Source organism: Macaca thibetana, chromosome 4 (assembly GCF_024542745.1).
Source record: "Macaca thibetana thibetana isolate TM-01 chromosome 4, ASM2454274v1, whole genome shotgun sequence".
Lineage (NCBI taxonomy): Eukaryota > Metazoa > Chordata > Mammalia > Primates > Cercopithecidae > Macaca > Macaca thibetana.
The window spans coordinates 148,573,924-148,598,332 of NC_065581.1; the positions used below are offsets into that span (position 1 = coordinate 148,573,924).

Sequence of the window (24,409 nt, forward strand, 5' to 3'; positions counted from 1 at the left end):
CTTCCTTCATTTTATTTTTTAGTTTGGTTTCTGCAATCATGGTTAAAAAGCACCTTAGGACACTTAAAGAGATTAGACCTAAGAAATGTTTACTACTTCATAAACCACTACCTACTTGAGATATTAACAAATAATAAAATGAAATAGAGACAGAACAACAAAAACAAAAATTGCTCAGTTAATTTATACACCACATAAATCAGGTGAGACAAGTATCAAATTGAAACTTTAAGAAATGTTTTTAATAGTACAGACTTCAAAAGGATTAATATTGAACTCTAAATCAGTACTCTCTTTTATAGCTCAGCTAAATTCTAAAATAATATGGACCATTAACTTTAAGCCCATAATAAATGAAATTATAGTGAGTGGTTCAGTGGTTTGCACACAGATCTTCGATTAATACTGGTTAAATGAAATCATGCCAAGAAATAACTTGTCCACAGAAAGCTAGAGTAAAACGTTTTATGAAAACTAGTGTCTAGAAATTTATTCTTCCTATTCAATTCCTCAGCTGGAGAGGATGAAGAATGTACCTCCACGCAGAAATGAAGAGTAAAATATTTACTTCTAACCATCTCCTTGATTAGTATTTTTCTTCACTACCTGCCATTGGCATTTATCCTACATAAAGATCCTCTTAATCATAAACAATATGTATAAACCTGTCTTTCAAAAATTTTTATGTCATTTCTATAAAGGACCTTATATTATAGGGTAATTTCTTTTTTAAAAAAATACATAAAGTAGTTGGAGAAACTATTAGATAAATCACTTTAAGTAAAATTCTAATCCTGAAAGAAAAATCTCTATCTTAAAATCTTTGTTCTTTTAATAAAATTTAAAACATACTGACATCCTAAATACACTATCTGTTCAAGTATTAAGGATTCCCTGCTATAGCAATATGTAAATTTTATTGTATTATAAACTACTATATATCCTTGTTTTTGCAGAATAATTATTTTATATTTATATCAGTAAGCATCAAGTGAGCAATGACCACTGTTAAGTGTGGTTTAAGAGAACATAAAAGACACAGATAACAATTTGAAAATTTCTCTTGGTTCTACCTACTTTCAAGCTACTGTAGGCCTGATAACCATGAGACAAATTTAAAAGTATGACTGAAGAACTTAATTACATATGTAGAATATAGTGGAGTATATAGTTTTTGATACATACTTAATTGTGATAAAGTACTTACTCTAAAAGAGGTGGAAGTATTTCACAATTCAAAACAAAATCTCTGCATTCTGCATTGTCACCAGCAATATTGCCAAGTGCCCAAACAGCCTTAGGAAAAAAAAAAATTATCTTAAAACAATATTTTAAATTAGAGGCTTTCCTTCAGGAATGAGATTTTAGTACAGAATGAACAAAGCAACAGTTTGTGACATGTTAAAAAAAAAAGTAGAGAAGAAAAACTTTCAAAATGCAATTTAATATTTTTATTCAAATTGAAAGATAGGACATTTAAAAAGTTTTCCAGCTGAGCAGGGTGGCTCACATGTGTAATTCCAGCACTTTGGGAAACTGAGGTGGACAGATCGCTTGAGACCAGGAGTTCAAACCCAGCCTGGGCAACACGGTAAAACCCTGTCTCTACCAAAAAAATGACAAAAATTAGCTGAGTGTGGTGGCATGCACCTGTCATCTCAGCTACTTGGGAGGCTAAGGTGTGAGGATCACTTGAGCCCAGGAGGCAGAGGTTGCAATGAGCCATGCTCCACCTTGGGCAACAGAGTGAAACTCTGTCTCCAAAAAAACAGTTTTCCTTGCGTACTAGTGAAATATCTATACTGTTCAACAAAGAGCATAGTTTACTCTGAATTTACACAGAAAGACAAAATATATCTATCTAGCACATTTTCCAATTATAATCATGCACTGCATAACATTTTAGTCAATAACAGACTGCATATAAGATGGTAGTCTCAAAACATTGTAACACCATATCTTTACTGTACCTTTTGTATTTTTAGATACACAAATACTTACCACTATAGTCTATAGTAGGCCAGGTGCAGTGGCTCATGCCCGTAATCCCAGCACTTTGGGAGGTGAGGTGGGCAGATCACTTGAGGTCAAGAGTTTGCGACCAGCCTGGCCAACATGGTGAAACCCCGTCTCTACTAAAAACACAAAAACTAGCTGGGGGTGATTGCAGGTGCCTGTAATCCCAGCTACTCATGAGACTGAAGCGTAAGAATTGCTTGAAACCCAGGAGGTGGTGGTTGCAGTGCAGATCATGTCACTGCACTGCAGCCTGAGTGACACGGCAAGACTCTGTCTCAAAAAAAAGAAAAACTGCCTACAGCATTTTTAGTACAGTAACATGCTGTATAGGTTTGTAGACTGGATGCAAAAGGCCATGCTATAAACCATCTAGGTCTGTGTAAATAGACTCCATGGAATATGCACAATGATGAAAATGTGTTTCTCAGAACACATACTGATTTACTAAATTTCAATTAGGTAAGAAATTATGCAAATGCAAATTATCATATTATTTTATCATTTACTTTTGTACTAACACCATAAACTTTTCGTGTTAGTACAAAAGTAGACATGCTACTTTTCAATTGGGAAAGTTTTATTTCAATGTTTAAAATATAAGTTAGTATTTTTAACATCTACTCTAGACCTAAGATTTTTCTGTTTGTTTTTAAGAAAAACCTTTAAACTAAAGACATTTTCTACCTTGTGGAGGATAATATTCTGTTGGTGGAGATCTTAATTGGTATAACATTCTTGGAGTCTGACTTTGAAATACATAGTAAGAGCTTTAAAAATTTTATCTTTTGGCCGGGCACAGTGGCTCACGACTGTAATCCCAGCACTTTGGGAGGCGTAAGCAGACGGATCACCTGAGGTCAGGAGTTCGAGACCAGCCTGGCCAACATGGAGAAACCCCATCTCTACTAGAAATACAAAAATTAGCTGGGCGTGGCGGCAGGCGCCTGTAATCCCAGCTACTCGGGAGGCCTGAGGCAGGAAAATTGCTTGAACCTGGGGAGCGGAGGCTGCAGTGAGCCGAGATCGTGCCATTGCACTTCAGCCTGGGGGACAAGAGCAAGACTTCGTCTCAAAAAAAAAAAAAAAAAAAAAAGAAAATTTTTCTTTTGACAGGGTAGTCATTTTTCCTAGTAAAATAATCAAAAGGCACATAAAGAGTGATGACATATAATGATATTCATATTATTAACAACACCAATAAGCTAGAAATAATCCAAGTGTACAACAATTGAGGAATAGATAACAAATTATGGTACATGTCTGAGCAGATATTGAGTAATCAGTAAAATTTCCTTGGAAGAATAATTACTGCCATAAGAAAAGGCTCCCAATGTTAGTGTTAACTGAAAAAATATATATATAAAATGAAATGAATAAAATGGTAGATCAACAGATTCATATACATAAAAATGACGCAAAACAAAAATGTCAAATGACTTGATTTTATTCAGATGGTACAATTATATGTAATTAAATTTTCCCTCTTACAACAAAACTTTATTAAATTTATTAAAAAATGGTTCTATTCAAAGTAATGTGATACTCTTAAAACAAGCAACAAAATAATCTACATACACGCAGAGAACAAGAAGTCAAACCAGTCCCGCTTTAAAACCCAGCTCTGACATTCATTGTGACTTTAAGTAAGTTACTAACTTTTGAGTCTCAGTATGCACTTTTTTTTTGAGACAAATCTCGCTCTGTCACCCAGGCTGAAGTACAGTGGCATGATCTCAGCTCTCTGCAACCTCTGCCTCCAAAAGCTCAAGGAATTCTTGTGCCTCAGCTTCCTGAGGAGCTGTGGCACCATGTCTGGCTAATTTTTGTATTTTTAGCAGAGCTGGGATTTTGCCATGTTGGCCAGGCTGGCCTCGAACTCCGGGCCTCAAGTGATCTGATCGCCTCAGCTTTCCCAAGTGCTGAGAATATAGACATGAGCCACCATGCCCAGCCTCAGTATGCACTTTTATAAACAGGAATAGTAATTCCTATGCTAGCTGCAATCACATTTATAGAGAACCCAGGATTATGTCTGGAACTGTTCATTCTTCCTCCCTTCTAACTTAACACCAAAAGCACTACTGTAATTTAATGCAATATACAGCAATTAGAAACAAAAATGAATTATACATTGTAATTACAAATGGTACTTTCGAGAGAAAACTGAATTCTAGTGCATATAACAATACAAATTAGAAACGTACCTGCTCTTGAACATCTTCATGTTCAGAATTAAGAAGTTTGATAAAAATTGGAACAGCCCCAGTTTCAATCACTACCTTGGTATGCAGAAAAGTTCCAGATGCTATATTAGTTAATGCCCATGCAGCTTCAAACTAAGAAGAAAAAAAGATAAAATAAAGGAAAGAACCAAAGAAATGCCAGAAAGGCAAAGAAGGAAAGAGAGGGAGTAAAGACCTGCTAGGACAACTGTGAAAGACTGACTTAATAAGGTTCACCGTGAAGTCAGATTTAAGGATTAAAAACTCTTAGGAAAAAAAGTAATTGTCATCAAAGATCACTGATTACAGAAAAGATAACTGATAAAATGTAATGAAAATATACAAAATCAACAATATATAAACACCTTTGAATTTATAATTCATAAAACTCCTCTTTATTATTACAGAGCCAAGCATTCTAAAGCAAGCAGTTTAAAAACAAATACGAGACACTACTTGTAACAACAGTATGTTCAGGACACTTAGAATCATAAGAGGTACTTATTTCTCTACAGATCATGTAACTTTCTACTTATTTAAGAAACAAAAAAATTAGAAGTTGAGAGATTTAGGTATCCGTCCAACATCAAGCTTTCATTATTAACAGAGCCAGTGCTGGGACTTCTGGTATTTTTTTAAGCTGCAGAGTCTCTGAGAAGTTACTCATATCAACTCAATTAAAATCTGAATATATATATACATTATGGATTTAAAATAAAAGCAACTGAGAAAATTCATGGCTCCAAAACAATGAACTAGTGAATTACTGAAAGCAACCCACAAATCCAAAGGCAAACTAAGCAGCGATTATAGCTTAAAAAATATTTCACATATTTGACATATAAAATTAACCATGAAAAAATTTTTTTTAATATTTCACATAAATGTAGATGTCATTATAAGTAACAAAAAATGTACCCAAAGGCATTACTGAAATACTAAAAAGTACAGTTACTTTTACGTTTAGGACTAAGAACAAATTTTAAAGGGAATTTATATTTAAAAATAATGGAGACCATAGTTCTAACCAATTGTAGATAATGAAATAAACTAGTGGACAACTAAAAGGTTACTCTACAAACTTGCCCCTAGTATCCCCCAGAAAGCCTTAGTGGAGACTGGTAAAGTCAGAAGCCTACCAGCAACCAATTAAACATAAAACGAGTGATAAGCAAGTGTCAACTGTGAAAACCTAGAGCGTATGGCTACAATTTTTAAAAAAAAGGTAAACTTTCCAGTTAAAAAAAGAAAATAGAGACAGAATGCCTATTCAGCCTCCTTTCATTTTAACTATCTGACAACAATGGCAACACCTCTGATTTGTCAAAAGGAGCCAAAAACCTGGATATTCATTTGAAATCCCCCAATTTTTTAACGTTTAATATCTAATTCACGTTTTAAAACATGCGCAGGCCAACAAAACTTGTTTGTAGGCCCCCAGTGTGAGATCTGTTAGTTAGATGGACCAATCATATGAACTAACATGCTTCACATGTGCTTGGGTAACATGGCACAACATGTAGCTGTCCCAAGACCACACTGTTGAATTTCTATAGTTTTTAATTACAGTGATTAATAAATGTTTAACTTCTGTGTGTGTGTGTGTGTTTGTTTATTTAGAGACAGGGCCCAGGCTGGAGTGCAGTGGTGTGATCACAGCTCACTGTAACCTCAAACGTCTGGGCTCAAGTTATACTCTCACTTCAGTCTCCCAAGTAGATGAGACTACAGGTGCATGCCACCACAGTCAGCTAACTTTTATTATTTTTGTAGAGATGAGGTCTCACTATTTTCCCAGGCTGGTCTCAAACTCCTGGGTTCAAGAGGTCCTCCCTCTTCAGCTTCCCAAAGTGCTGGGATTACAGGTGTGAACCACCATGCCCAGCAAATCTTCCCACACTGTGCTGTCTACACATGCTATCTTCTAAACCTAGTATTAATTTTCCTCTTTTCAGTCTGCCAAAGGCTCCTTCATCCTCAAGACTAGTCCTGCAACACTACCTTTGTGAAGTCTTAAACTTAAACTTCCCCTAAACAGAGTAAGTTGCTATGTTCTGTATCCCCAGAGTACGTTGTTTATAGCTCTGTTAGAGCACTAAGGACATGACGTTACCACAGATCTTTTTTATGTCTGTCTTTCCCAGGAGAAAGTGAGGAATTTCTCTGGACAGGACATCTGAATTTTGGAACTACAATATCTTACATGATGCGTGGCTCAAACTAGTTCTCAATAACTTTACTTATTCACATTCAATCATTTCTTCTTTCATTCAATTGGAATTAAAAAGCCAAATAATAGGTATCAAGAGGTCTGGGTTTTAGTCTGGACTTAGGGCTTGTATAAAGCCATGGAACCAGATTTCATGATCTCTAGTTCAAAATAATTGACAATAAAACTGTAACACGACTAAAGTAGCCTCTTAGAGACTCTTATTGTAAACATTCTCAACAATTTTTCACATTCATACATGCAATACATTCCTTTGCTTATACCTAAAATGTGAGGATCTTTCCCAAATTATTCAGCTAGGTAGACCACTACTCTTAAGTCTTAAATTCAATAATTGTTACTGAAGTAACAGTCCTCCATTATTGACAATAGCATTTATAAGTTAGATGTATGTCTTGTGCAATTCCTGATACACAGATAAAATTCCAACCTGTACTCTGACTTAAGAAAATACATAGCAATGAATGTCAGGAAAACCAATCTTTTTTTAACATTAAAATATTCACAAACTTCAGTAAATTACCATTAGTAGCAAATTATTTGGAAGACATCTTAAAATTGTAACTATATCATGGTTGAGAACCCATGTTCTTTATGACAAACTTAACTCTGATCACATTTCTACTAGATAACACTAAATACTAATTTATTCTGTTTTGAAAAAAAGAACTAATCAATCAGCTAAAAGTGTTTTAAGAGGTAAAAGTTAGAACCCTGGCTAGCTAAGAATCAAAATAAATTTAACAACATTTTAGTCCGAAGTTTTCTAAAACAAAAAAGTTATTAAAGGTTAACAACTATAAATTGTTTATTAACAGTAGTAATGATTTTATATACTTTTTCCAAAATTGCTTAATAAAATAACAATTCCTAGAAAAAACTAGCACTGCAACCATGTCCAAGGCAAGACAGGTGGCACTACCTTTTCTTTTAATTACCAAGTATTTACTTAATGCTTACAATAGAGTCAATACTGCAGAAGTTGCTTTCACTAGAAACTTTAACATGTCATTTCTAGAGAAAAATTAAGAAAGAAAACTTTAGACTCACTTGTAAAGTGCAATTTTCATTTCTTTCAAGAAATTTCACAAATCTCTGTACAACTCCTGGTTTCTGTATAACTTGATCTATTGGTGGATTAGGTTCTAAAAATTTAAAAAGACTTAAGTTATTACAAATACACAAAAAGAAAACAATCTGGTCCCTGTGTCCATTAACAGGGCACATAAAATAACTCTTTCCTAGGCTTCCCTGACCCAAGATTAAAACCCTTAGCTAGATGTAATTGAAGTCAAATTTTCTCCAGAGTATAACCTTTTTTGTACATTTTGCAAATTCCACTTTCTCATTCACTGCAAGAAATTTTAAAAATATTTCCTACATAAACATTTAAATTTTATAAATTGAAGGCTATTGAGGACACCTTCAAAACACTGATTATTTCTGTCCAAAACTCAAAATACCAACTGAGGAATAAAGTTGCCACTAATTCTTTACAGTACTACCCTCAATTTCTAAGCATATCTCCTTCATTATCAACCACAATTTACCTAATGTCTGTCAAACGAGATTCTTTTTTGTCCGGGAATTATTTTTTACAGAAATGCTAATGGACTGCCTACAATTATTGATAATTTTCATGAAATGCAGACAGTTTTTGAGAATCATAAAATATCTAGGAAGCTTATATAAAATCCAGACAAAGACATTTCAGGTACTGGTCATCTAAGTATAAAGAACTCTCTCTTCTACCTTGGCTTCAGCAAAACGTAACCTCTGTGGTTCTTCCGTAACTTCCCTATTGGTGCCCCTTTGGGATAGTGTTATTCCTGTTTATTCTCATCTTAGAAAATGTACCTATTTTGTTAATTCAAGTACCAGATATTATTACTATTTGTGATAATTCACAAACCTAACAACCTTAGCTTCGTTGTTCTTAGCTGAATTCTCCTTTCCTAGATTTCAGACCATATTCCTAAGTGACTATAAGATGTATTTTTATTTTCACAACTTTTAAAATGAATTTTCACACCTTCTTTCAAAATACAGCATACCCAAAATCAAACTCATTATATCATCATGGTTCCTTCCCTTGCCCTGCATCCACCAGCCAAATTGCATATTACTGAGTTATGTATTCATGTAGTCATGCAAAAAAGAATACTCATTTCCACTTCTGATTCTTCCTTTTCTTCTTACTTCCTCTATTTGACTGTGTTACTGATCATAAAGAACTCATATATTAATGTTAACATACTGCGTTTAATGAGTAGGATGAATAAGCAAATGGTGGATATAAAACATCTGTACAAATCGTTCTTTTTGATATAGAAAAATATTTTCATTAAGTTTTAAGTCAGCTCAAATCCTAGAAACCTTGCTCTCAATTGTTAAGAAAGATTTACTTAGAAACAGACTTCCTTCTTCCTTTTCATTGTTATACAAATTTGCTATTCTTCTAAACTTGGGCAAAATTTAGAAAATTTCTGCAAAGTTAGTAAAGTTACACCCATCAAGTTTTGTTTGGGTGTTCTAAATGAAAAGCCCCAATTCTTCAAAATGGAAAAATGAATTCCAGATCCTAACTTATACTGTTATAAAACATCGACAGGATAAAACAGTAAGTATTCTTAATCATTTTACCTTCCACCTTAAAAAAATCAAAACAAAATTATAGGATTGCAATTACCACCTTCACTTTCTTGTTTTTTCTTTATTTCCAAAGAAAATCATAAATATATTATCCTATTTTGTTTTAAATTTAATGGACAGAAATTTTGTCTTGCTCTTTATGAAAGAAAGAGATGAGAGAGAAGGAAGAAAACACAGGGTTTTGTGGTTGGCGGGTAGGGCGAGGTGGGCATTGAGACTGTCAGCTATATATATAAAAGTAAATATAGATATGAGATATACCCACACATACGCATAAGAACCCAAATATAGTTTCTTCCTGGTGAATTAAAAGCAACACATTTGTATTTATCTTCATCTAAAAGAAAGCAATTAAAGTGCACTTGGATTGTCAGCTAATCTAACAGGTATCATGAACTACTATTAGTATTATATTGACAGGATGATAGTCTATATAATCTTATAATAGTGATAAACTGCTACCGAGAAGACTTTTAGTCATTATGGCAATAAGTAGTATATGGGGAACATCTCCTTCAGAACTGAAAACTAAGCAAGAGTCAAGCAAAAGAAAAAAGCTTTGGAGAACTTTCTACAAAACTGGGATTGAAGAAAAGGATGGTTTGTGATTTACATCCACAAGGGTGGCCATGACAAGGAAATAAGTAGAAGATGTAACAAAAGGTCACCGTCACAGACTTAAGTCAGAGGAGTAAAAGCTAGAGCTAAGACAGGCTGTGCAGTACCCAGGGCATATTCATATCTTCCTAGTGTCTACAGTAAGAACACTAATTATAATAAAGAAATGCTTGCAAAAGAGGCAAAGTTTCCTGTGGTTTCTGCTTCCAGTTCTGGGCTCTAGATGCTTGCTTTCTCATATTTCCTACTTTGACAGATCAAATAAAAATACAGTAAATCTATTATTTTTCTAGGGCTGATAGACTTGGCAGGAACCCACATCAATCAGTGAAAGAAAACGTCTATTAACTCCTTGCTGTATGTCCAACTAGGCAAGCATAATTCCATTACAAAGAAGAAACAGAGAACACAATTGTCTCTGTGAAAGATAGTACAGTTTAACAGAAACAGAATACCTTTAGGAATTAGAGTAAATGAGGACAAAATCTTCTGATCAAGGAATTCGATACCCAGACAACTTGCTCAAAGACATCAGAAATATAGTATTTAGACATATAAAGGCTTAAAAAAAATTGTACCAATGCAATTTTCCTAGAATGGGGGTAAGAAAGGGGTAGAAAATCCTTCAAGCAATGCTTTAATAAAAATTTAATCAAGATAAAGAATTCAATAATAAGGAAATGTTACAAAAACACCGGCGGCAAACTCTAAAACTCTTAAATAAATCTAAATAAATTATGTTAACAGTATGACATGTCAAAATAAAATCTTGACGAAATATAATTAAAAAACAATTTAACAATATTAATCTGACTCAGAAAATAATCCCAATTATAAAAACCAAAACTATGAAGTATTGTGAGGAAGAGAGAAGCCATTCTTGATTGCATAAGGGTTTCTTGACATTGCTAAGGTATGTGAGGAACAGAAATTGAAAGTTAAATTTATTTATGAACATAAATTACAGTAAAAAAGCAAAAGTGAAAGCCTTATAATCTATGCTAACCTGATCACAAGATTTCTTTCATTCTTCATGTGTCACTAACCTCTGTCTCTCTTAGGATGATAAGGCAGTTGAACTAAGGGCATTTTCAAAACCTTATCAGTTCATATATAAAATCCCATAAAATTAGAACTACTAGTTCAATAAATTCCATATATGAAACACAAGACAAAGATTTAAATTTTTACTTAAATGAATTCTTATTAACTCAATATAAAATTGGTCAAATAACATAAAAAGGCAATTATGTATTATAAAGAACCAATAAATAAGGCAAAATATTCCACCGAATTACAAAAAAAAAAAAAAAAGCCAAATAATGAATTACTATTATATAAGCATTTTTTTCCTAAAGATAACTGTGAGGCCAGGCATGGTGGCTCACACCTGTAATCACAGAATTTTGGCAGGCCAAGGTGGGAGGATAACTTGAGCCCAGGAAATTGAGACCAGCCTGGGCAGTATGACAAAACCCTGACTCTACTAAAAATACAAAAAATTTAGCTGCACGTGGTGATGTATGCCTGTCATCCCAGCTACTCAGGAAGCTGACGTGGGAAAATCACCTGAGCCTGGAAAGTAGAGGCTGTAGTGAGCTGTGATTCCACTACTGCACTCCAGTCTGGGTGATGGGAGTGAGATGTTGTCTCAAAAAAAAAAGAAAAAGAGAATTGTGAATGTTGGTAAAAATAGTGAAATGAATGCTTGTACAAACTGAAGATGGGAGTGTAAATTAATACAGTTTATTCCCTTTGACCCCCTACTTCACTTTTATGAATGAATATTAAGGAAATTTATATTGCTTAACAATTATTGTAGCATGTTTATGGTAATCTAAAATTGAGAAAAATTTAAATGCCTGATTACATCATTTTATGTTCATACTCTATGTTATGGTACCATTTAAAAAATCATGTCTGAAAAATATTTCTACAAGAATTAAAAAATATATATCTCTAACCTTATTTCTTGGCAGCAGGATTAGTCTCTTTATATTTGCCTCTTTAACTGCTTTTATATTTTTACAATTTTTCTAGAGTCAACATATGTTACTTTGGTAACATCATATTCAAAAATGGATGTTACTTTACAATATATTTTACAGAGAATATAACACCTGTGTCTAGCAAAGAAAGGTATTTTAAAATTAAAAAAAAAAACAATAAAATAAACCTCTACTACAAAATCCTGTAATATCAAATAAGCATACTGAAAATAATTCTTGCCTTTAGAAAGCAGCTTTCTAAATTTCTGTGTTGCTGTTAGCTGTTGATCAGCATTATTAGAAAAAATCATCTGAACCATATCTGTAGTAACAACTTCTTCCTAAAACACACACACAAAAATATAATTAACATGTAAACATTTTACATGAATAATTTTGCATGCATAAATATTTATTATATATACTATTGCTAAAATTATTGAGGTATAATTTGAAATATATTTTTGTAAAATATACCTCTGGAATGGGTACAGTGGAACTAATATCTGGATCCTGTATAGGACTTTCAAGCATAGATTCATCATTTCTGGGCAAAGAGACATTTCTGCGTTTGAACAACTGTAATAAAGAGAAATCAGTTTACACATTGAGCTTTCCATAAAACATTCAATTGCCATAGAATTCCATATTTTCATTTGAGTGGACCAAAAAACCCTATCAATTTTATAACTTAAAATTCTGAATATTTGAGTATTTCCCAATCATTACACTAGGAAGTAAGGTATTTATGAGAAGTCAGAATTTCCGGGCTAGCTTTTGGCTGCACAGACTACTTCACATCACTTAAATCTCAGATCTTTTACCAACAGTAAGCTTGTAAATGGAATACACATAGTCATTCTATAGCACTTTAAAAAGCACATATTTCCACACTGGATTATGAGGTATCTAAGAATTTTTGCAAGAAAACTTAAAAAGCACATCTGTTACACAGGAAAGATAACATCTGATACATTAACTGCTTTAGTATATCTGATTAACAAGGAATAGAAAACAATTCTTAGGAATAACAGTCCTATGCTTATTAATTCAGGAGCAGATAAAAATGAAGCAGAAAAAAAGAAGAAAGAAACACGGTGAGTTCACTAAGGGAGATTTATAGGTACGGTTGACCCTCCATATCTGTGAGTTCCACGTTTCCAGATTCAACCAACCTGGATCAAAAATAATAAGAAGAATAAAAAATAATAAGCCAAACATGGCAGCACATGTGTCTGGTCTCAGTTACTTGAGAAGCTGAGGTGGGAGGACTGAACAAGCCCAGGAATTGGAGGGCAACCTGGGCAACACAGCAAGTCCCCATCTCTTAAAAATCAACAACAACAAAAATACGAAAATAAAAAAAATACATATTTTATTTTACTTTATTTTTATTTTATTTTTTGAGATGGAGTCTCGCTCTGTTGCCAGTGCAGTGGCACAATCTCAGCTCACTGCAACCTCCACCTCCTGGGTTCAAGCAATCCTCCTGCCTCAACCACCTGAGTAGCTGGGATTACAGGCATGCGCTCACCATGCCTGGCTAATTTTTGTATTTTTAGTAGAGACAGGGTTTCACCATGTTGGTCAAGCTGGTCTCAAACTCCTGACCTCAGGTGACCCGCCCACCTAGGCCTCCCAAAGTGCTGGGATCACAGGCATAAGCCACTGAGCCCGACAGTAATACGTATTTTTAAACAATACAGTATAACAACTCAACTACACAGCATTTACACTGTATTAGATATTATAAGTAATCTGGAGATGACTTAAAAAATACAAGAGGATGTGTGCAGGTAATATGCAAATACCATGCCACTTTACATAAAGGACCTGAGCATCAGTGAATTTTGATATCCGCAGAGAATCCTGGAACCAAGGAATGACTCTACATTTCCTAAATCAAAATTTGAGGAAAACAAAATCTGATTATATTGTTTTTGATAGCTAAATAAATATCAGGGTTTTTTTTTTTTTGAGATGGAGTCTCACTCTGTCACCCAGGCTGGAATGCAGTGGCACGATCTCAGCTCACTGCAAACTCTGCCTCCCGGATTCACACCAATCTCCTGCCTCAGCCTCCTGAGTAGCTGGGACTACAGGTGCCCGCCACCATGTCTGGCTAATTTTTTTGTATTTTTAGTAGAGACGGGGTTTCACCATGTTAGCCAGGACAGTCTCATCTCCTGACCTCGTGATCTGCCTGCCTCAGCCTCCCAAGGTGCTGAGATTGCAGGGGTGAGTCAGCGCTCCCAGCCTGTTCCTATTTAATATGTAAACAATCCTCCTTCTAATCATTTATTCAACACGATTTTTTTAGTACCTACTATAATGCATGAAGGACTGTGTTAGATGCTGCAGATAGGGAGATGAGAAATCACAATCATATTTCTGAAATAGGTCTTGCCTATTACATGCCTGTAATCCTAGCACTTTGAGAGGCACAGGCAGGAATGTTGCTTGAGGCGAGGAGTTCAATACCAGTCTGGGCAACATAGCAGGACCCCATCTCTACTTACAGAATAGAATAGGCCTTTTCTACTTTCTTCACTGCTAGTCCTTTTCACACATCAGTTTTAACTCATATGTGTGAGAACCAGTTCTTTTACTTATTTATAAATACTTCTACATTTAAGTACACCTTGGAATAAAAAATGTTGAGATATACTCTCTTAAATGATTTTACATTCTTTATGTCACATATGCAAAGTATAAGCAGAGATCTGGCTAATAAGACAATGGGGGAACAGTATGAGTAGCATGGGAAGATGACAATAATTTACTTATGGGCAAGAATTGTGAAAACTACAAAGCAGCAAATAATATATAATGTTTCTTTAGGGGGCAAATTTTATAATGACAAATGGAAGTGATCTAAATAGAGCAAGGGGAAAAATGTATTAGCAGTGAGGTAAAAATATAATTAACACAGCAGGTTTATCAATAAAACAGAAAATCCATTTCTCCCAGGACTAAAAGTAGCACAGAGTTCTGTTTCACAAATTTACAATTATGATGCCTGGAGTCTAATAAATAATAGAGTTAGCTATATTCAATTTCTTAAAACATTTCCATTTTAAATTATCCAATAATTAGCAAATAATTAAACTTTTAAAAAACAAAATTAAATAGCTAAAAACACCTACCTGTTCTTCCCTTTTTTGTTTTCTAAGCTGTATTCCCTCTTCTTCTCTTCGTCTACGCATCTCTTGAGGATTCAGGGCTTTATTCTTGTAACTTTTCATTCTATAGTTATCTTTCCCTGGACTAGCCATGGCATCTTAAAGGAAGGAGAAAAGAAAACAGACACTGATAACTCACTCTCTTAAAACAACAGGAGACACTTAATCTAGCAACTAAATTCAGGCTCAATGATTAACAGGCTAACAAAACCCATTCTGAAAATTATGTACAAAGAATACTTTCCCTTAATTCCACATCAAGATTAGAGCAAAATGACCACATATTTGAGAAATAATATCTTAAACAATTTTGGAATAAACGAAGACAAAGTTTACCCTATCTCATTGATTCTAAGATGCCACAACCTTTCCTGTCTCCCTAGCCCCCGCAGTGTTTTAACCTTTCTGAAACATAATTACCATCAGGAAATAATCATGAATTATTTGGTAAAAAAAAAAAAAAAAGTCTTCTAAATTACAGTTTCTGGCTAGATCAAGAAATAACCAGCATTGAAGTGTCTTATTTTTAATGGAATATGATATTAGGCTCCAGTAAGCACATCTCAAATATTTATTGGGGTCTGGCTTCTTACTGAAGGCACTGCCTTAAGAGCTATGGCCACAAGGGTCAGGACTTGAATTATGACTACAATATCAGTTTTTAGTACTCCAGTATAATTAGTTCTTTTGAAATACTAAAATACATGTATACTTTATTTTTAAGTAGTTTTATTGCAAATGTATTTTAAAACATTAACATTTTTATACATATTTTATAAATACATAGAATACATGCAAATATATTTCATATTTGAAATATATGTGCTAGTTTTACTTTTAGAAAGTGAATTATAAACTTTTTAACAATGTAACAGTATTGATATCTTGATATTATCTTATAGAAATATTAAAATACTGATATTATAATCTATTCTGGATGTATACATCACACACACAAAAAAATCAGCCTAAAGCAGGGTGCCAACTTCAGTTTAACATTAGATAGTGAGTACCCAGTATGTTATTCTGTTAAATTCAGAGGACATATCCATGTCTAACCAGCGACAATATTGTGACCAATTAGCTTATGAAGTAAACAGAAGAGAAGGAAAGGCTGGCATCTGTCTGCCATCCCTGTTACTGAAGAGACAGACTAATGAATTGGCAAATGTTATTGTAAGCAGTAAAGTACACTAAAATATATGCTTTAAGTCTTGTGGGAGCAGTGAAGATATGGCAACTAATTGTGCCTTAGGGACTTCTGAAAGCTTCATGGGTATCCTATCTTAAAGGAAAAGCAGGAAAGAGAAATGGGAAGAATCAAGCATTTCAAGCAGAAGGAACATATGCAAAGGCAAAGTTTTTGAAGAAGCCTTGCATAACCAAGAACAGTAAGAGATTGAGTGTGTCCAAAATGAGGATGCATGGGAGAACATAAAGCTGTAAAGGTAGGTTAGAGTCCATATGGTTCCTATAATGCAGCTGTGAAATTTGGACTTGATCCTAAGGAACAGAATTGAAGAAATGAAGGAAAAGGTTCTTTTACATAGTTAAGAGAGAGACAGGAGAGATGCTGAAGGCATGAACTAAACAAGTTACTACAATGAAAACACAGAAGACAGGTTGGATTACAGAAACATTTCTGAAAGTGATTCAGTAAAAATTAGAGGCCATATGAATGTAACAGATATCTGGTTAGGAAGAAAAAGGAGTTTAGGATGACTCCATGGTTTTTAACTGAGCCATTTGAGTAGTATGGCAAGATAACCTAAGACAGAGAATACAGATGGAGGATCAGAGTAGTGGTTGCTCTGTTTACATATCGGCTTTTTTCTGAGACAAGAATAATGAATTCTGTTATTTTAAGTTTATTTTAAAATTTATATTTAGTAAAAATCACTCTTTTGGTATACAGTTCTATGAATTTAACAAATGTATAGGCATGTAACTATCACAATCAAGATACAGAACAGTTGTTACCCCCAAAAACTCCCTCACGTTGCTCCTATTAGCCCTCCCTGACCCTTAACATCTGGTAAAAACTGAATTCTTCATCCCTACAGTCCTGCCTTTTCCTGAACTTCAGAAAAATGGAATCATACAGCATGTAGTCTTTTAAATCTGGCTTCTCAGAAAAAGTATAGAACACCTCATAATATAGCCAGCCAGGGAGGTGAAAGACCTCTAGAGTGAGAATTACAAAACGCTGCTAAAAGAAATCAGAGATGACACAAATGAATGGAAAATTATTCCATGCTCATGGACAAGAAGAATCAGTATCGTGAAAATGGCCATATTGGCCAAAGCAATTTACAGATTCAATGCTATTCCCATCAAATTGCAAATGACATTCTTCACAAAACTAGAAAAAACTATTTTAAAATTCATATGGAACCAAAAAAGAGGCTGAATAGCCAAGGCAAACCTAAGCAAAAAGAACAAAGTTGGAGGTATCATATTACCTGACTTCAATCTGTACTACAGGGCTACAGTAACCAAAAAAGCAGGGTACTGGTACAAAAACAGACATATAGACCAATGAAACAAAATAGCCCATAAATAAGGCCACACACCTACAACCATCTGATCTTTGACAAAGCTGACAAAAACAAGCAATTGGGAAAGGACTCGCTATTCAATAAACGGTGCTGGGATAACTGGCTAGCTACACGCAGAATATTGAAACTGGACCCGTTTCATATACAAAAATCAACTCGAAATGGATTAAAGACTTAAATGTAAAACCCAAAACTATAAAAACCTTGGAAGATAATCTAGGCAATACCATTCTGGACACAGGAATAGTCAGAGATTTCATGACGAAGGGGCTATTGCAACAAAAGCAAAAATTGACAAACGGGATCTGATTACACTTAAGAGCTCCTGCACAGCAAAAGAATCTATCAACAGAGTAAAAGACAACCTACAGAATGGAGAAATTATTGCAAACTATGCATCTGATAAAGGACTAATATCCAACATCTATAAGAAACTTAAACAAATTTACAAGAAAAATACAAACAACCCCATTAAAAAGTGAGCAAAGGACATGAACAGACACTTTTCAAAGGACATACATGCAGCCAAGGAGCATATGAAAAAATGATCAACATCACCGATCATTAGAGAAATGCAAATCAAAACCAGAATGAAAAACCATCTCACACCAGTCAGAATGGCTATTACTAAAAGGTCAAAAAGAGTCAGGTATGGTGGCTCATGCCTGTAATCCCAGGACTTCAGGAGGTGCAGACATGAGGATCGCTTGAGCTCAAGAGTTCGAGACCAGCCTGGGCCACACAGTGAGACCAAGTCTCAACAAAATATCAAAACATTATCCACGCAGGGTGGCACGTGACTATAGTCTCAGCTGCTCGAAAGGCTGAGGTGGGAGAGTCACTTGAGCCCAAAGGTCAAGGCTACAGTGACCATGATCACACCACTGCACTCCAGCCTGGGCAACAGTGAGACCATGCCTCAAAAAAGAAAAGAAAAAAAGTCAAAAAACAAACGTAAATTAGTTCAATCACTGTGGAAAGCAGTGTGGTAATTCCTCAAAGAGCTAAAAATAGAACTACCATTTGGCCCAGCAATCCCATTACTGGGTATATATCCAGAGGGATATAAATGATTCTACCATAAAGACACATGCACACGAATGTTCAGTGCAGCAGTTTTCACAATAGGAAAGACATGCAATCAACCTAAATGCCCATCAATAACAGACTGGATAAAGAAAATGTGGTACATAAATACTATGAAATACTATGCAGCCACAAAAAAGAATGTGATCATGTCTCCTGTGGGAACATGAATGGAGCTGGAGGACATTATCCTTAGCAAACTAATGCAAGAACAGAAAAACAAATACCACATGTTCTTACTCATAAGTGGGAGCTAAATGATGAGAACACATGGACACAAAGAAGGGAACAACAGACACCGGGGGCCTACCAGAAGGTGGAGGGTAGGAGGAGGGGGAGAAGCAGAAAAAAATAACTATTGGGTACTAGGTTTAGTACCTGGGTGACAAAATAATCTGTAAAACGCCCATGACGTGAGTTTACCTATATAACAAATTTGCACATGTGACCCTGAGCCTAAAAGGTAAAATAAACAACAACAACAAAACCAACAAAATAAATCTGGCTTCTTTCATTTAGCGCGGTATTTCAGTCATCCACATTGTTGGCATCTATCAACTCTCCTTTCTTATTGCTATTATTCCACGGTAGGGACATATCACGGTTTATCAGTTTTCCAGTTAAAGAACATCTGGGTGGTTTCCAGTTTTTGGAGGTTATGAATAAATTTGCTACATACATTCATGTAAAGGTGTTTGTGTAAACATAAGTTTTCATTTCACTCAGTAACTATCTAGGAGTAGAACTGATCGATAATACAGCAAGTTTATGTTTCACTTCATAAGAAACTGCCAAACTTCTTTCCAAAGTGAGTATTCCATCTTGCATTCCCATCAGCAATGCATGAGAGTTCCAGTTGCTTTGCATCCTGTCTCCACTTGATAATGCAAGGGGTTTTGTTGTTGCTGTTGTTAGTCATAGCCATTCTAATAGGCGTATAGTGACTCCGGTTTTAAACATGTTAAATGTATAGTACTTGGTGCACATGTAGGAGGCACTGATCTATAGATGGTTGAAAATATGGATCAGAACTCAGGACAGGGATCTGGAGTGATCATTCAGTATCATGTAGAGCTACAGAAGAAGGATGACCAAAGGAGAAACCTTGGGGACAATTATATTTTAGTGGAAAAAGGCAAGAGCAAAAGAAACCAAAAAGAAGGTCAGAAAAGTAGAAGAATAAGGAAAAATATAAAAGTCCTGCAAAGGAAAGGAGTTCAAAAGATAAAGGAATATTTAAGATGTAGTACCACTGATAACAGGCCACTCGGTTTATTCATTCATTGATTCATCCAGAAAATAAAAGTGCCTGTAATAATCTAAGTACCATATCAGGCATCAGATGTGGTAATTATGTCACTGGTAAAGATAGTGAGACAAATCTCACTACTGGTGGAGCTCAAGGTAGAAAAGAAGGGGCTGAGGCCTTGAGAATGATTGAAAAGAAATGCATGATTAATCTGCCAAAATTCCTTCTTTAAAATATTTAATGGATTCAGCAATACTATGTGCACCTACAAATAGTTATCATTAGTAACTGCTCAATATGGCCAGGCAGGGTAGCTCAGGCCTATAATCCTAGCACTTTAGGAGGCCAAGGAGAGTCGATCACTTGAAGTCAGGAGTTCAAGACCAGCCTGGCCAATATAGTGAAACCCCGTCTCTACTGAAAATACAAAAATCAGCTGGGCATGGTGGTAGGAGCCTGTAATCCCAGCTACTTGGGAGGCTGAGGCAGGAGAATCGCTTGAACTCAGGAGGCAGAGGTTGCAGTGAGCCAAGATCGCGCCAAAAAAAAAAAAAAAAAAAAAAAAAAGGCCAGGCACGGTGGCTCACGCCTGTAATCCCAGCACTTTGGGAGGCCGAGACAGGTGGATCACAAGATCAGGAGATTGAGACCATTCTGGCTAACACGGTGAAAACCCTGTCTCTACTAAAAATTAAAAAAATTAGCCAGGCGTGGTGGCAGGCGCCTGTAGTCCCAGATACTTGGGAGGCTGAGGCAGGAGATTGGCATGAACCCCGGCAGGCGGAACTTGCAGTGAGTCGAGATCATGCCACTGCACTCCAGCCTGAGCGACACAGCGAGACTCCGTCTCAAAAAAAAAAAAGGGAGGGAACTGCTCAACATATCTTTACTAATAACAATGTTTGGTATTATTCTCTATTTTATATCTATAAAAAGCTAGACTCTTGAAAGGAAAGAGATCAGAGTTCATTACAGAGCAAACTGACCACAGTATTAGTTGTTGAATTATACAATACGTATAAAATATTTAAGTAAAATAAAATGCTCATGGAAATAAAATTCTTAAAATGTTTATCACCTATATATGTAGCATATTCTAGGCCACTGGCTGTAAACATTTTTAATCACACATCCTACATATGTAAAATGTATTTGTGCATTCATCCTCAACATATTTATTTCTATACATGCATTACTATTCTAATATACTACTCTAGCATAAAATTCACAAAAAATAGAAATTTTTAATGAAAGTTTGAAAAGGTAAACAAATATAAGTTCTAATATTTTCTTACCACATCTGACTGGATCATCTTGTGCCCTCCCACACACACACACAAAGGCGCTACTTATGATAGCATTAATCCAAGCAACCACATTGTAACCTGTTCAGCATAAATTTTAGCCAAATAAAATATAGCCCCGACAACTCATATATCACTTGTTCCTTTTTCTTCAATAGTACTGACTTCCGGCTTCAGATTTAACACCTGCATCCATCCTCACTGCAGTTGATTTAAAGGGGACAATAAATCAAGGGAAATTATCTCTAAAGGGGCCCCACCCAAGGGGATTGTTTCTTTCACTGAAAAATAAATTTAAAGGCTGCACTTCAAAGGTTGAGGTCTCATAAAACTTAAATATGGCCGGGCGCGGTGGCTCAAGCCTGTAATCCCAGCACTTTGGGAGGCCGAGACGGGCGGATCACGAGGTCAGGAGATCGAGACCATCCTGGCTAACACGGTGAAACCCCGTCTCTACTAAAAAATACAAAAAACTAGCCGGGCGAGGTGGCGGGCGTCTGTAGTCCCAGCTACTCGGGAGGCTGAGGCAGGAGAATGGTCTAAACCCGGGAGGCGGAGCTTGCAGTGAGCTGAGATCCGGCCACTGCACCCCAGCCTGGGCGACAGAGCAAGACTCTGTCTCAAAAAAAAAAAAAAAAAAAAAAAAACTTAAATATAAGAAATGTTATTCAGGCACTTTAAAGCTACAGAACACAGGAATTTTTTTTCATTCATAAGCTTTCAACGGCTCTTAGAAAAACCATGTTTAAGTTGAGCAAATAACTAGAATCTGAACTTACGATTTTCTTTCTTTAATATCAAACGACATTATTTCTCATGCCAGTAAAGCCTTCATTTCCATGGGGCTGGGCGCCTCATTAGAGAAAGTAAAAGACTGCACAAAGTGGGGAAAGTGCCAACTAGAGAGCCCTTATAACCAAACAAGCAATACTTAGGTCAGAGAGACAGAGTTGTTCCTGACCTACCAAGAAAGCCACTTTCCTACAGATTATGAGTCATTATTGGGTGTTGTAATTGAGAGATAAATCATTAGTGGTTTTGTCTTTTTTAAAAAAACGTGTCCAAAAAGCTCAAAAGTAAATGCCAGTGTCATATTCTTTTTTTTGTTCGTTTTTGGTTTTTTGAGACAGAGTCTTGCTCTGTCGCCCAGGCTGGAGTGCAACAGCGAGATCTCGGCTCACTGTAAGCTCCGCCTCCCGGGTTCACGCCATTCTCCTGCCTCAGCCTCCTGAGTAGCTGGGACCACAGGCGCCCACCACCACGCCAGGCAAATTTTTTTTTTTTTTTTTTTTTTTTTTTTTTTTTGTATTTTTGGTAGAACGAGGTTTCACCATGTTAGCCAGGATGGTCTCGATCTCCTGACCTCGTGATCCGCCCGCCTCGGCCTCCCAAAGTGCTGGGATTACAGGCGTGAGCCACCGCTCCCGCCGCCAGTGTTACATTCTTTAGGTGTATCACTGTCATTTCACAGCTTTCAAATACTTCCATCTCCTATGCATTATCGATGAAAAACTAAGTTTTCATCTTAGAACGGAGCTGACCGACTATTAGAAGCGTGGAACCCAGGCTTGCCTTGTCGTCGGGAATGAGCACTAGAGGCACCTGCACGCAGGTGGAGGAGGGCAGCTGGCGGAGTGAGAGGGCGAGGCTAGGAGGCCCCCGGGATGGAACCCGTCTCTTCTTTGGACACTGTGGAATTTCCATAAGCTGCTGGACACAACCGCTGGGTACCAGGTATGAGTGGCAACATTTGGCAATTCCATTAACTGAAAAGAACTACCGGGAAACGGTGAGGCGGGGAGGCGAAGACGAGACCGGTTGCCCATCACTCCTTCTGAGGACCTGCTGAAAGAATCTGAACTCACCACGCCTTCGCGTCCGCAAGAGAATGGTCCGGCTGCCACGCCCCCGCGACCGCTGTCGCCCTGGGGAAAACATGAGAAACACCCGGCACCGCCAGGTTCCAGAGACCTTTGCAAAGGAAGGGGTAAATAAAAACTATGGCCCCAGAACTAGTAGTTCCCAAAGGGACGAAACCCGAGGCTCCCCCAACCTAGCCCGTGTTCACTCCAACTTACCCATTAATGTGGCACTCTCCGATGCCCTGATTTCCCAGTCCCAGCGGCGACGTGTGTGGCGGGTAACAGAAGGGCCGCCACTCCGCCCCTGGCGTGAAGCCTAGCGACCCAGTTTGCAATCCAAGATGGCGGCCACCTGCGCCCCTTCTCCGAGACCCCGAGGCTCGGCTCCCAGAAGCCCTTGCACTCGACGCGGCGGCGGCGGTGGCGGCGGCGGCGGCGAAGGAGTGGTGGCCTCACATCCTAGCAGTGGGGCGTAGGGAAAGTGCGCGCCTCCGCCCCACCCACCGAAGGAGGAGCCTGTGCCTGCGACAACCCCTAGATTTTAGCTGCGCTTGCGGTGGCCAGGCTGTGGGTACTCTGCAGCCCCTAGACCTCCGTGCGTGCAAAGGGACAACCCCCTCATTCATTTATTCTTCACGCGTGCGTGCATGCATACATTCTTAAGGATATAAACTGTGTCAAGTACCATTTTAGATTCATTATTGGGGCTACAACATTGCAAAAAAGATGGTAAAAATCGCAGCCTTGTTGAGTGTACAGAGAGGCTCACGTTTTCTTCAGCATTAACTTCCTTTTATATGCTCTGCTCGTTTTGTTTCAAGCTTTTTAATTTGTCATTTATAATTTTATATTCTATAACATCTGTGGGTTTTTGTTGTTTGTTTGTTTGTGTTTGAGACGGAGTCTTGCTCTGTCACCAGGCTGGAGTGCAGTGGCATGATCTTGTGATCTCGGCTCACTGCAACCTCCGCCTCCCAGGTTCAAGCCATTCTCCTGCCTCAGCCTCCCAAGTAGCTGAGACTACAGGCATGCACCACCACGTCCAGCTAATTTTTGTATTTTTAGTAGAGACCGGGTTTCACTGTGTTGGCCAGGATGGTCTTGATCTCTTGACCTCCTGATCCGCCCACCTCGGCCTCCCAAAGTGTTGGGATTACAGGCATGAGCTACCACACCCAGCCACATCTGTGGATTTTTGACAACAATGTAGTCACCAGTAAACGAGTAACTTCAGTTAAAGTAGTGTAGATTATAACACACAGCCCTGTAATCTACCCTGGAGTTCAACAAACGGTGTTGAAAGCAGACTGTGTTCCAGATGCAATGCTAGGAAGAGAATAAACAAGATAATAATACATGAATCCTGCCCAGAAGACGTTTGCAATTTTTTAAGAGGAAAAACATGATGACAAATTGTTTTAAGATGTTTGCTATTTTCA

The 24,409-nt window shown here is 36.8% G+C and overlaps 1 protein-coding gene across 2 annotated transcripts in view; it reads right to left on the minus strand.

Moving 5' to 3' along the window:
- KPNA5 (karyopherin subunit alpha 5) overlaps window positions 1–23,522 on the minus strand; it is a 53,765-nt gene extending 30,243 nt beyond the window's left edge. Inside the window, exons 1-7 of one of the 2 annotated variants that reach the window (XM_050786617.1) lie at window positions 23,187–23,522; window positions 14,876–15,009; window positions 12,207–12,308; window positions 11,971–12,070; window positions 7,522–7,616; window positions 4,224–4,355; window positions 1,208–1,296 (exon numbers count right to left, since the gene is read on the minus strand). In XM_050786617.1, the coding sequence (XP_050642574.1) occupies window positions 1,208–1,296; window positions 4,224–4,355; window positions 7,522–7,616; window positions 11,971–12,070; window positions 12,207–12,308; window positions 14,876–15,009; window positions 23,187–23,190 (656 nt within the window). In that variant the 5' untranslated portion in view covers window positions 23,191–23,522. The other variant, XM_050786616.1, reaches the window with a different exon arrangement.
- Window positions 23,523–24,409: the final 887 nt, after the last annotated feature.